This window comes from Pan troglodytes, chromosome 12 (genome assembly GCF_028858775.2).
Source record: "Pan troglodytes isolate AG18354 chromosome 12, NHGRI_mPanTro3-v2.0_pri, whole genome shotgun sequence".
In the NCBI taxonomy this organism is placed as follows: Eukaryota; Metazoa; Chordata; class Mammalia; order Primates; family Hominidae; genus Pan; species Pan troglodytes.
Genome location: NC_072410.2, coordinates 107,360,018 through 107,374,317, shown reverse-complemented (window position 1 = coordinate 107,374,317; position 14,300 = coordinate 107,360,018). Strand labels below are relative to the sequence as shown.

Here is a 14,300-nt window from a genome sequence, read left to right as displayed (position 1 = left end):
AGATAATAACAAGTGTTGGCATGGATGTGGAGACAATGGAAACACCATACTCTGACATTAGGAACAGAAAATGGTGCCGCCACCTTGGAAAACTATCTGACAACTCCTCAAATGGCTAAACACAGTTATCATAAGATTCAGCAATTCCACTCCAAGAAAAATTCAATGATATTTCCACAAAAGAACTTGCACACAAATGTTCACAGCAGCATTATTTATAATAGCCAAAAAGTAGAAACAACCCAAATGTCCAACTGATGAATGGATAAATAAAACACTGTGTGTGTGTATGTATATACACACACACATACATATACAGATACACACACACACACACACACACACACACAATGGGCTATTATTCAGCAATAAAAAGAAATGAAATACTGATACATGCAACAACATGGGTGAACCTTGAAAGCATCATGCTAAGCGAAAAAAGCCAGTCACAATGGACCACATATTTTATAATTCTATTCATATAGAATGTCCAGAATAGGCAAATTTATACAAACTAAAAGATTAGGGGTTGCTTATGAGCTGGGGAGATGGAGTGTTGCAGGTGATAATTAAGGGATGCAGGGTTTTTTTCCAGAGCGATAAGATGTTTAAAATTGATTCTTGAAATCATTGTACAGTTCTGTGAATATACTAAAAACCTCTGAATTGTATAATTTAAATGAGTAAATTGTACCACATGTGAACATTTCAATAAAGCTGTCCCCAAAATGGTTATTAAACCACATATTTGTTTGATGCAATTTCCTACATCTGTATTATATTTCACAATAAACAGCTTAGGAAGGAAGAAAGCATGGGAGAGAGGGAGGGAGAAGGAGAGGCAAGGAAAGAGGGAGGGAAGAAAGGAAGAAAAGAAGGAGGGAGAGAGGGAGGAAGGAAGAAGGTGCAAAAAGAAGCTAGCAGGAATCTGATTTAATTTCTTGCTGCAAAGGGGGTTATCATCTAATACACCTATTCTATTCCAGGCACTTTTCTAGGTAAAACAGATGTGAATCTAGATTCATGGAGCCATGAAAATACAGATTAGGTATACAAATAAACTAACAAATAAATCTACATTACAAACTTTGATTACTGCTATGGAAGAAAAATACAGAGTGCTCTAAGAGAGAATAACAATAGGAACTGTATTTAAATTGAAGGACTATAAGAGGAGTCTGAGGATATGAAAAATAGAGCTGATGCCCAAAGATGAGAAAAAATTAATTAATGAGGACAAATAAGGTAAAACCATTCCCAATAGAAAAAAAATGGAATCTACAAAGAAAAGAACATGGCACCCCTGATGAGCTGAGATAAGGCCAACATAACTAAAAGAGAATGAGCCAGTGGCATGAGATCAGTCTGCAGAGATAGTCATGGGCCAGCTTATGTAATGTCTTTTTGGATAATGTTAAGCATTTTATTCTGTCATCATTCTTAGTTCAACAGAAAGCCACTGACGGCTTTCTTCAAGCAAAAAAATGAGCTTATCTGATTTACATTTTTTAAGTCACTAAGGTTGCTAGGGGAACTGATTAAGTATCTGCTAATGTAGGAGAGATGACAAATTATACAATGGTGATAGCCACAGAAGAAAAAAGAAGTAGAAAGATTCTAAGTACACTCTGAAGATGATACTGGTAGCAAAGGTGTTAGATTAGATTAGATGGGGGGATGAAGGACTGGGTAGTGTCAGCAATAATTTTCAGGTATCTCCCTTTGGCAAAAGGATGGATTACTGAGGCAATCAAGTCTAAGGTAGAAAGGGTTAGGGAAGAAAAATGAGAAGCTATCAGAGTTTTGTTTTGGAAATGTTTGATTTAAAATGCCTGAAGGCTATCCTACTGAAGCTGTCAAGTAAGCAGCAGGGTATACAAATCTGAAGTGCAGAGAACTGGGCTACAGATGCCAGTTTAGGACTTCTTGGGATCTGAAAGGTATTGAAAATCTGAAAATACTCATATTTTATACATTAAGAAGTATGGAATATATTGATGTTTATAGCATCCCAAAGCCACAGAACACACATTTAACTTGCTCCAAGTAACACCTATGAGTAGGTATTGAAATTACTTTTAATGATGAAAAATTAGTAAAATATTTCCTTGTATTTTACTATAGTATACTTCCACGTCATCTATAATAACTGAGAACCATCTCTATCAAAAGATATGTTTTTAAAAGCTTATCTAACAAATTATTAAAGGAACTAAAATTTTACAACTTTTTCCCCTAGATACACTATACCTTTCCTCCACTGATTCTCTGTAACTAATCTGCCTGCAAAATGGGTGATTAGTAAAAACATTTACTGAGTGTATAAAGTACATGTAGGGGTATACAGAAACGGGAAGTAGCTCACCCATTCTCCACTAAGTTATTTCAACTTTCCTCTCTGGAGGGCCCATAAAAGAATATGGCAGCAATGTAGTATCAAACTACCACAGATGCTAGAGTTCCACTTGCTATAAAACCTCACTTAATTTTTCTAATCTGATTCTAATCTATAAAATTTGGATAATACTATACCTTTTGAGTTGTGAAGTTTAACAGATAATTAAAATATATATTTGTCCCAATAATAAAAATATTTATACATACATACAGTGTCTGGCATACAAACATTTAAAATGGGACTATTCAAAAAATAACATGCTGGCGAGGTTGTGGAGAAAAAGGAACGCTTACACACTGCTAGTGGGAGCATAAATTAGTTCAACCATTGTGGAAGCCAATATGGCAATTCCTCAAAGACCTAAAAACAGAAATACCATTCGAACCAGTAATCCCATTACTGGGTGATACGGTTTGGATCTGCATCCCCACCCAAATCCCATGTCAAATTGGAGGGGCCTGATGGGAGGTGACTGAACCATGGGGGCGGATTTCCCCTTGCTGTTCTCATGATAGTGAGTTCTCACAAGATCTGATGGTTTAAAAGTGTGTGGCACTTCCCCATTTGTGCTCGCTCTCTCTCTCTCTCCTGCTCCACCATGGTAAAGATGTGTTTCCTTCCTCTTCAACTTCCACCATGATTGTAAGTTTCCAGAGGCCTCCCGGTCATGCTTCCTGTTAAGTCTGCAGAACTGTGAGTCAATTAAACCTCTTTTCTTCATAAATTACCCAGTCTCAGGGAGTTTTTTTTTTTTTTTTTGAGACAGTCTTGCTCCATCGCCCAGGCTGGAATGCAGTGGCGCGATTCTTGGCTCACTGTAACCTCTACCTCCTGGGTTCAAACAATCTTCCCACCTCAGCCTCCCAAGTAGCTGAAATGACAAGTACGTGCCACCACACCCAGCTAATTTTTGCATTTTTAGTAAAAATGGGGTTTCACCATGTTAGCTGGGCTGGTCTCAAACTCCTGACCTCAAGTGATCTGCCTGCCTCAGCCTCCCAAGTGCTGGGATTACAGGCGTGAGCCACTGCGTCCAGCCTCAGGTAGTTCTTATAGCAGTGTGAGAACAGACTAATACACTGGGGAATATAAATCGTTCTGTCATAAAGACACATGCACACATATGTTCACTGCAGCACTATTTACAATAGCAAAGACATGGAATAAACCTAAATGCCCATCAGTGATAGACTGGATAAAGAAAATGTGTTACATACATGGAATATTATGCAGCCCTAAAAAAGAACAACACTATGTCCTTTGCAGCAACATGGATGGAGCTGGAGGCCATTATCCTTAGAAAACTAATGCAGGAACTAATGGAGGAACAACCAAATACCACATGTTCTTACTTATAAGTAGGAGCTAAATGATGAGAACACATAGACACATAGAGGGGAACAACACATACTGAGGTCTATGAGCAGGTGGAGGGTGGGAGGAGGGAGAGGATGAGGAAAAATAACTAATGGGACTAGGCCTAATATATGGGTGACGAAATAATCTGTAGAACAAACCCTCATGACACAAGTTTACCTATATAACAAACCTGCACATGTACCCCTGAACTTACAATAAAAGTTAAAATTTTGTTAAAAAGTAAAAATTTAAAAAGTAAAATGAGACTATTTTAAAACGTTTTGAGAAGGCATAGTGATCTTTATTAAGGAAAACCACATGAATTGTTAAAATATGAACACAAAGAAATTGTCATGAAATACGGCTTGATAGCAAAGAGTATCACTAGTATCTGCTGCAATCCACTCTATTCCACTAGCTCCAATATCCATTTGTTCTTTCTTCATTAAAAATACTATTAAATCCTTCTACTACTGGCAGCAATATTTGGAGAATGAGTTGTACTTTCTCTCAAATATTGCAATAAAACTTCCTAACTAACTGTCCTTTGCAAGACAGGGTTTTTAAGAATGTTAAACATCAGACCTTTGTACTGAAATCAATCACCTGTCATCTAATTTAATAGAATTAAAAATGAGTGATTTACCATTTCCTGTAACTTTCAAATATACAAACTGTATTAAAAATAGTTTTCTAGTGCATACATTCGAAACATTCTGAAGTACTACATATTCTTAAAGAAAAAATAGATCAATAAAAGGCAAATTTATAAGTGCTGCTCTTCCAACATTCCACAAGTATTTACTGAATATTATATATTCAATAATAAATATTAGGTGCCAGGCATTGTTTTATACTGTAGGAAATCAGCGATGAACAAAACAAACATAAATCCCCACCCTCAAGAAGTTTACTAGATATTCTACACCATTATATTTTAGAAGTCACACACACACACGCACACACACAAAATTAGAAATCTATCCTTCAAATCAAACAAAGTCAGCCTCAAAAGCCTGACTAACAACCTGTGACAAAAACACTGTAAATGCATGAAGGAAAGAAAAAAAGGCTTTTGAAAAATAAAAAAAAAAGGCCAGGTGCGGTGGCTCACGCCTGTAATCCCAGCACTTTGGGAGGCCGAGGCGGGTGGATCACGAGGACCATTCTGGCTAACACGGTGAAACCCTGTCTCTACTAAAAAAATACAAAAAATCAGCCGGGCGTGGTGGCGGGTACCTGTAGTCCCAGCTACTCAGGAGGCTGAGGCAGGAGAATGGCATGAACCCAGGAGGCGGAGCTTGCAATGAGCCTAGATCGTGCCACTGCACTCCAGCCTGGGTGACAGAGTGAGACTGTCTCAAAAAAAAAATAAAAAAAAGAAAAGATCCAAGCCAATATCCTTGATAAAAGAATATAAATAATTCTTATTTTAATATACTCTTTTAAAAGATAATACTGGCCAGGCATGGTGGCTCACGCCTGTAATCCCAGCACTTTGGGAGGCCGAGGCCAGCAGACCATGAGGTCAGGAGACCCAGACCATCCTGGCTAACATGGTGAAACCTCATCTCTACTAAAAATACAAAAAATTAGCTGGGTATGGTGGTGGGTGCCTGTAGTCCCAGCTACTCAGGAGGCTGAGGCAGGAGAATGGTGTGAACCTGGCAGGTGGAGCTTGCAGTGAGCTGCTGCACTCCAGCCTGGGTGACAGAGCGACACTCTGCCTCAAAAAAAAAAAAAAAAAGATAATATTATATGCCAGACAATGAGAAGTTATTTTTTAAAGCCACGTAAGTTTGGGTATAATAAACCACAATTCAAAAAGAACCTGTGGACTACTAATTATTAATTCTATAATTCAGGATATAAAGAAATTAACAGAGATAACAGCAGTCACCATTACACCATTATTATTTGCTGAGTATCTGCAATATGACAATCACTGTCTTGGCTATTTTATGTATATTACCTCTAATACTATACAATCTCAGTGTTGTTAGAGTTTCATAAGTAAATTTTAAAATGAACTAAAAATAATATGGTTATACAGGAAAGCAGGCCCATTTTGTAAAGATATTAGTAGTTAAGAGGAACTTTTTTTTTTTGAGCCAGGGTCTCACTCTGTCCCCCAAGTTGGAGTGCAGTGGCACAATCATGGCTCACTGCAGCCTCGACCTCCTGGGCTTAAGTGATCCTCCCACCTCAGCCTCCCAAAGAACTGGGATGACAGGTGTAAGCCACCACGCCAGGCTAAGAGGAACACATTTTAAGAGAAACATAATTGCTGCCAAACTTGAGTAGTAAAATAGATAATTCTTTCTAAGATATTAAGTAATTTGTCATCTCAGCTACTTTGAAACACATCTTAGTTTCTGTTTCTTCCAAATTATCAACTAAAGGTTTAAGACAATAACCAACTAGAAGTGGTGAAAACAAGCACTGGATCACAAACCAACAGAAGACCAAACACATCTCTGACACTGGCTAAGTGAGTTTAGGCACACATTTCTCTTGAGGCCTTAATCTCTTCATCAATAAAAAGTAGGCATCATAATGCCAGTGTAGGTAATGCAAACTTCCTGTGAGATCCTGTGAAAATACTTGTCAAAGTGTTCATGATAATAAGAAATTATTAGATAAGCCCTATGAGCTCTTTCAGCTCTAAAATTATAGTACAGTCATGTATCACTTAACAACAGGGAGATGTTCTGCAAAATGTGTCATTAGGTGATTTCGTCATTGTGAAAACATCATACATAGAGTGCAGTTACACAAATCTAGATGGGATAGCCTACTATGCACCTAGGCTGGGTGGTATAGCCTATTGCTCCTAGGGCCACGAACCTGCTCAGCATGCTACTCTACTGAAAACTGTGGGCAACTGGAGCACAATGGTAAATATTTGTGTATCTAAACACAGAAAAGGTACAGTAAATGGTATAAAAGATAACAAATGGAACACCTGTATAGGGCATTTACCATGAATGGAGCTTGCAGAACTAGAAGTTGCTTTGGGTGAGTGAGGGTGCGAGTGAGTGGCAAGTGAATGGGAAGGCCTAGGATAGGACATTACTGCACATTACTGTAGAGTTTAGAAACACTGTACACTTAGGCTCCACTACATTCATTTTTTTAAACTTTCTTTCTTCAATAATAAATTAGCCTTCCCTTACTGTAACTTTTTTACTTTATAAACTTTGTATTTTTTTACCTTTTTGACTTCTGTGATAACATTAGCTTAAAACACAAACATGCTATACATACATCTGTATTAAAAAAATTTCCTTCTTTACATTCTTGTACTATAAACTTTTGTATTTTATTTTATGCTTTTATTTTTTACACATTTTTGTTAAAAACTAAGACACAAATACACACATCAGCCTAGGCCAACACAGGGTCAGGATCATCAATATCACCGTCTTCTACCTCCACATCTTATCCCGCTGGAAGGTCTTTAGGGATGGTAACACTCATGGAGTTGTAATCTCCCATGATAAGAATGCCTTTCCCTGCAATGCCTGAAGAACATGCCTAAGGCTGTTTTATGGTTAACTTTTTTTTTAGTAAGTAGAAGGAGTACTCCCTAAAATAATGATAAAAAGTACAGTACAGTCAAGCCTTCCATATACGCAGGTTCCACATCCTCTGATTCAACCAACCACGAATTGGAAATACAGTATTTGAGGGATATAGAATCTGCAGATATGGAGGCCTGACTTTTCATATCAGCAGGTCCTACAGGGAAAGAAATTGAAGCAGTGAAAAAGATTAGATTATTTGATTTTTCCCCCAAGACAGGAGTATGATTTGATTCCCCCACAAGACAAAAGTATGATTTGATTCCCCAGTGTAGGTCAAGACTCGTGTGAAAGTCAAACAGAGAAACAAATGTAACCACCTCACAGAGGCAGTTCCTAAGTATCACTGATATTCATCTGGATGAAACCGTCTAACATCCTTGCCATGGATCCATACTTTTCCTGCTGAGTAACAAGACAGTAAAACAATGGTACTTAAAACCCAGGGTCAAGAGGCACATTTCTTCTTGGAGCATCAGTAATCTCAGATTTGGGGAAGAATTTTTTTTAATATTAAGCCAAAAAATGATATATTATGAACAATAATACAAAATTCACAAGATTTGTAAAGATAAAATATGAAATTCAAAGATATGTATATAATGTTTCTAGGAGAATTCCTTGAGCTATATTCCCAGATCCCCAAGAGGACTGGGTATATTCTCTATAATTATTTTTCTTTTAAGATAAGGTTGATAAACAGTAAAATATAAAAATCTTCAGCAACAGCTCTATGAATTCTTACTAATGCATATAGCCACATAGTGTATATGAATACACTCAGATGAAGATACAAAAAATTCGAGGTTCATTCAGCTTTGACCTTAAAGGTACTTCCGGGTAAAAATGTCTGAGAAGCCCATCATAGTTAAGCCAATTTGTGTTACCTGTTCTTGTCCCTGGTGACTGTAAAACTTGACACTTAACATCCTTAATAATCCCAGTGTCTTTGGTACCTGCGAAATAAATGCATCATATGAAGAAAGATTACTGAAATGACTTATCGTTGTAAAATGTCATTTTATAATGAAATGAAAACTATAGCAAATCTAGTATTTTTTTAAATGATTAAAGAAAATCACCAAGAAGGTGTCAAGGATCTTGGTGAGATTTTGTTTTTGTTTGGGAAAAAAAAATCCACCAAGTGGTACAATCTTACAAAATACATCCATGATCAAATGCTTTTTTAAATATATAACCAGTAAACTTTATGCAAATCAAAATCCACTGCAAGCTCTTCTCAAGTAAGGCTGCCCAAGGTTGCCATTTTATCCTAACATCAGTATAGAAAAAGCTAAAACTTCCAAAAGAAATTTCATCTATTAACAATTGATTCTATGCTTGAAAAACACCAAAAAAGACTTCATCATTAGAAATCAGTGCATAAAATAATATAACACATGACAATTTTTTGCCTTTAGACTTAGAAACCATATTTTTTCAGTGGAAAATAACATTGTTGAGGATGTAGGGAATCTGGAACCCTCATACACTATTGATGGGAACATAAAACCGTACAGCCACTGTGGAAGAAGTTTGGTGGTTCCTCAAAAACTTAAACATAAAACTAACATACGACCCAGCAATTCCACCTGAGATCTATACACAAAAGAATGAAAACAAGCATTCAAACAAATATTTGTACATGAATGTTCACAGCAACAATATTCACAATAGCCAGAACTTCTGAGTTGAAAACATTAGGGATGGCCTTGATACACATCTCCAAATACTTCCTCCAAAAAAATCAAGAACAAGAAAGGGAGATAAATCTACACAAAAACCATACTCTCCACTTAGCCTGAAGATAGAGAATAACCCAAACTTTACAATAACTGTAAGCAAAAAGAAAGAAATCACCAACTCCCAATGTGTCATCTCCACTGCTCCTGCTAAAACCTATGTCCCCACTCACCCCATTGTGACCTGCCACAAGGTGTGGTGGTGAGCAAAAGCAAATTGAAAAACACCCAGGGAGGACAGAGGGGAGCTAGCAAAAATGGCTAAGGTCCATCTAAAACCAAAACTACCACCAAAAAGACTAAGTCCACTCTGAGTGAAAATACAATAAAAGCATCCAGGTTAATCAGACATGGCCTACAGGGAAGGGACCTAAGTGTGGGCATGATATGAGAGGCAGGCTTCCAAACACAGAGCTTCTGAGGGAGAAAAATGGCAAACAGGAAGAAGTGCCTTTTGCCAAAGGGGTGGTAAAGGGGAAAGGAAGCAAAGGGGCAAATGTAGTGTGCAGCAAGACAATAGACAACCACAACATCAGAGGATCCACGCCCCCTCCTGTCACCAAAACAAAACCAAAAAAATCTGCTAAGGTATTTGAACTTTGCTATACTGACAAAAGAAGGCACCGTTAACCTACCAATCTTGTAAAGTATTCCAATATCATAAAAATGAACAAGAAAGAGATTCACAAATAGTTTGCAGACATGAGAAGACAAAAGTCAACACGTGTCAACAAAGGGAAACTATGGCTGAAAAAACAACCATGAAGCAAAAGAAAACTTTAACATAGCACTCCAAACAGAATGAAATATAGTCAGACAAGCATTTGAGAATGTGGACAACTTGAAAAATCACCTTAAATCAAAAATTCAGTAACTGAAAATAGAACTGGACAAGAAGAGTGAAAAAGGGTTAATAATAAAAAGCTCAACAAATTCAGGAAATAAATATAAGAAAAAGAAAATTATCTAAAAAATAAAGAATAAATTACAAGGTACTCAAGGATAATTTAATAAGGGGCTTTAAAGGAAGACATGAAAACAATGAAAAAATGAAAATGAGTTAAGAAGTGAAAAGGAAATAAGATAAAAGGGAGAGGTAAAAAGAGTAAAGAAAAACTACTGGAAAGAGAATATAGTAAAAAGCAGTAACATTTGGATTGCCAGAGAATCTGAAGAAGATAAACAAAACCAAAGTATAGAATATTTAAAATTATAATCCATGAAAACTTTACAGAAACAGAAAATGGAAAAAATAGAAATAGAAAAAAATCTGAATCTACACACTAAAAGAACCAATGCATACCCAGAAAATTTAAACTCAGCATGATCAACTCCAATATCCTAGGAAGCTATCAGATTTCAAAGATAAAGAAAATAAAGACCTGTAAGAAAAACTGACTAATAACATACAAAGGGCAAATAATTTTATTGCATCAGACTTTTAAAATCTCACATACAAAGCAAAACAAGAGTAGCATTTTTTAAAAGTTTAGTGAAAGAGAAGGCGAACCAAGGATTTTACATCCAGACAAGTTTCCCCTCAAATTTCAAGGTTATGGCAAAACAGTTTTGAACATAAAATACAAAAACTTAAGAAACTCATCACCTATGAGACCTTCTCAAAACATACTGTAATTTCATCCAACCACAAGAACGACTGGGAAAACTTCAGCAAAAGAACTGAGTAAGCATTTTAAAATACATAAATAGATGACTAAAGAAAGCTGGGAACAAACGTAGACACCAATGTACAAATATTATGTATGTGACAATGCAGAAACAAAACAACAAAAAAAAGAAAGAAGAAAGCAGAATAAGCTGATTTTTGTATAAGCAATTAGTAGAAATGAAAGAATACCAAGAAAACAAACTCGTAAAATGCTGGAAGACATTGATAACATCAATAAGAATAGTTTCTGTGAAATGATGGAGGGAAATCTCCATTAGAGTGAATTCAAGAGAGAATGGAAGGAGAGGAATTGGAAACAAGTACAGACAACTCTTGAGCATTGTAAGGAAAGGAAAAGAAATGGGATGATAGCCAGAGGGCAAAGTGGAGTCTGAAGAGTTTTTGTGAAGGGAAAAATAAAAGCATGCTATATGCTGATAAACCTAAGAGGTAACAAAATTCCTGATGTAAGACGAATATCCTTCAATAAACAAGAGTGGGAGATCTAGTGGACAAACACAGGGCTTGGCCTTAGCCTGAGCAAGGACAGTTCCTCTGTCTGAACAAGAGAAAAGTTACAGTACACAGGCACAGCTGCTGGCAGGGTGTGGGATCCTACAGAAGTATTCCTTCTGATTACTTCTATTTTTTTCAGGGAAATAGGATTTCTCGTGGAAATAGGATTTCTCGTAGAAACAGGATTTCAAAAAGTCTATGTTCTTTCCACAACAAGCTTCTATATTGAAAAAGCAGCAGCAGCAGCAGCAGCAATAATAAAAATTCAGTCAACTTCGTTCATTCTCATACAGTTTTCCAAAATTTTGATCTTAAAAACTCAGAAAACAATAAATAATTAACACTGTAGATCATCTTACAGTTTATCGAATGCCTTTACATATATTACTTCATTTAAATCCTGGCAAAAGCCTTAGTAGACAGTGGTAAGGGATAATGTGGAATTCAAACACCAGCCTTCTGACTCCACAGCCTGGGTCCTTCCTTTGTCCCAGCTGCTGAATTCTAATCTGGTACCTGTTATAGCTCATTGCACTTATATGAGACATAGCTGCTCTTCCCACATGCAGCGAATCCCTTGAGGGCTGCTAAAAGTATTTTTATATTCCTAATACTTGGAGCAGTGATTAAATGTTGAATAAATGAATAAATAAAACTATCTCACATAGATGACACTAACATTAATTTGGAAACTTGGGTCAATGCACATATTGAATTTTGCACAGTCTGTTTTACAACCTAGCAGCCTTGAGAGAGACTACGATGTATGTGTCAGCAGCATTTTTCAGTCAATACCTACACCAAGACAACAGCAACCTTAAACAAACAGTAAGAGGAGGTTCGATGAGAACAATATCTGCTGCCTGACAAAAGGAACTAATCCCATAACCTCAAATTATTTTGAGGTAAGGGAAGGCTATGCAGAATGATTTTAAGTTTAGCTGCAAGACACAGCCACTAACATAATTAAAATACACTTGCAGCATTTCAAGAAGTTAATCATACAGCAGAGCATTCAATTTGCAATTCAATATTTTTCCCACTTATTTTGTCAGCGCACAAGCAATTTTCTTTTAAAAGACTTCAATACCGAAGCCTCAGGCCACAAGGAGATCAGGACCATACATAGCAGAGTAGATTCCAATACTTCAGTAAGGTGCAAAGGGAAAGCACAGGAGAATTCAAAGAAACTAAGGTGAAAAAAGATTCCCTGGTATGTGACTTGCCACTTGCTTGCCTACTGGGTCCCAAATAAACACTTGATTACACCAAACCAAAAGGGACTTTCACCACTTACCCACGTTCTCTCCTTATATCCTCTATACACATCCATTTTCCTTTTTTCCTCAACCCTATTTTGACAAATTTCACAGCTACAGAAAAGTTGAAATGATTGTACAATGAAACACGAGTATACCTCTCACCTAGCTACACCAGTTATTAATATTTTGTCACATTTGCTTTATCTCTATGTGTGTGTGTGTCTATGTATACAGACACACATAATTTAAAATTTTTTTTTTACTGAATCATCTGAAAACAAGGTGCAGACTTGGCCAGGCATGGTGGCTCACGCCTGTAATCCTAGCACTTTGGGAGGCCAAGGCGAGCAGATCACCTAAGGTCAGGAGTTCAAGATCAGCCTGGCCAACATGGTGAAATCCCATCTCTACTAAAAGACAAAAATTAGCCAGGCATGATGGGGGGTGCCTGTAATCCCAGGTAATCGGGAGGCTGAGATGGGAGAATCGCTTGAACCCGGGAGACGGTGGTTGCAGTGAGCCAAGAAAGCCACAGACATCATGCTTACTTTAGACAGAGCTAAGAGAAACTTCTTCAGACTCTAAGATCTACCCTGAAACATCTCGCATATAAAACTAGAAGCTGGATATGACCTAAATCAGAGAGATAAACACAGCTAAATTCCTACAGATATGAACTAATGTGTCCAATATGTACGAGTAACTTCTACCTCACTTTACTTTTTATAAATTATCGGATAATCATCATAGCATATATTAGTGCCACTGATATGGATAGAATTTCATGGGGTGGCGGGTGCAGAACAGCAACTAGATCTGGCCCATCTCATGCCTCTATTTTCAGTTATTATGCTCAACTGTGCCTTAGGCTCCTTATTTGTGAAATGTGGCCAATAATACACCAACTGTTCTCCTTACTAGGTCGTGCAGAGAGAATAAAGGGCTGGTAGACTAGGTAGATGGACAATAAATGGAAGGAAAGGCATATGCACAGTACTGCATAAGCTGTTCTACACATACAAACTGGTTTAATGTCTGCTGCCATATAAACCAGTAAGTTGACTTCATTTAAAGAAAAAGAAACTACTACTTTGTTGGGTTAAATCACAATTGCACACTGCAGTATATATTAAATGCTAAAAATAAAATTCACAGAGGATTACTATTATTGCTAAAGATTTCTTTTCAAAAGTACATCTTCATTAGTTTATTTTCAACACTAAAATCTTTAATAGTTTGTTGTTTTAGAACATAATTTGAAATCAATATATTTTTTGACAAATTCATTATCAAAATGAACACATAACATGTTTGATTATGTTGTGTTTCAACTTAATTTCTAGATTTCTTCCCTCACTGAAAAAATATTTGAGTACCCACTAAGTAACATGGTAAGCCCAAGCTGCATAATTTTGGCCAAGTGCTCACTTTCTTTTTTTTTGAGACGGAGTCTGGCTCTGTCACCCAGGCTGGAGTGCAGTGGCACAATCTCGGCTCACTGCAACCTCCGCCTCCCAGGTTCAATCGATTCTCCTGCCTCAGCCTCCTGAGTAGCTGGGATTACAGGTGCACACCACCACGCCCAGCTAGTTTTTATATTTTTAGTAGAGACGGGGTTTCACCATGTTGGTCAGGCTGGTCTTGAACTCCTGACCTCATGATCCACCCGCTTTGGCCTCCCAAAGTGATGGGATTACAGGCGTGAGCCACTACGCCTGGCCCAAGTGCTCACTTTCATACAGTTTACACAAATAACTAAGACATGCAAGA

At 37.1% G+C, this 14,300-nt stretch overlaps 1 protein-coding gene across 9 annotated transcripts in view; it reads right to left on the bottom strand.

Annotated features, from left to right (window-relative positions):
* Positions 1-14,300, bottom strand: part of NBAS (NBAS subunit of NRZ tethering complex) — a 393,028-nt gene that overhangs the window by 326,110 nt on the left and 52,618 nt on the right. For 8 of the 9 annotated variants that reach the window (XR_010149189.1, XM_001161679.8, XM_009442024.5 and 5 more), the window contains one exon: positions 8,229-8,297. The exons of the other annotated variant lie outside the window; for it this stretch is intronic. Coding sequence is in view for 7 of the 8 variants with exons in the window: in XM_001161679.8 (XP_001161679.4) it covers positions 8,229-8,297 (69 nt within the window). In the remaining variant the exon portion in view is untranslated. The remainder of the gene's footprint in view (positions 1-8,228; positions 8,298-14,300) is intronic. 9 annotated transcript variants of the gene reach the window in all.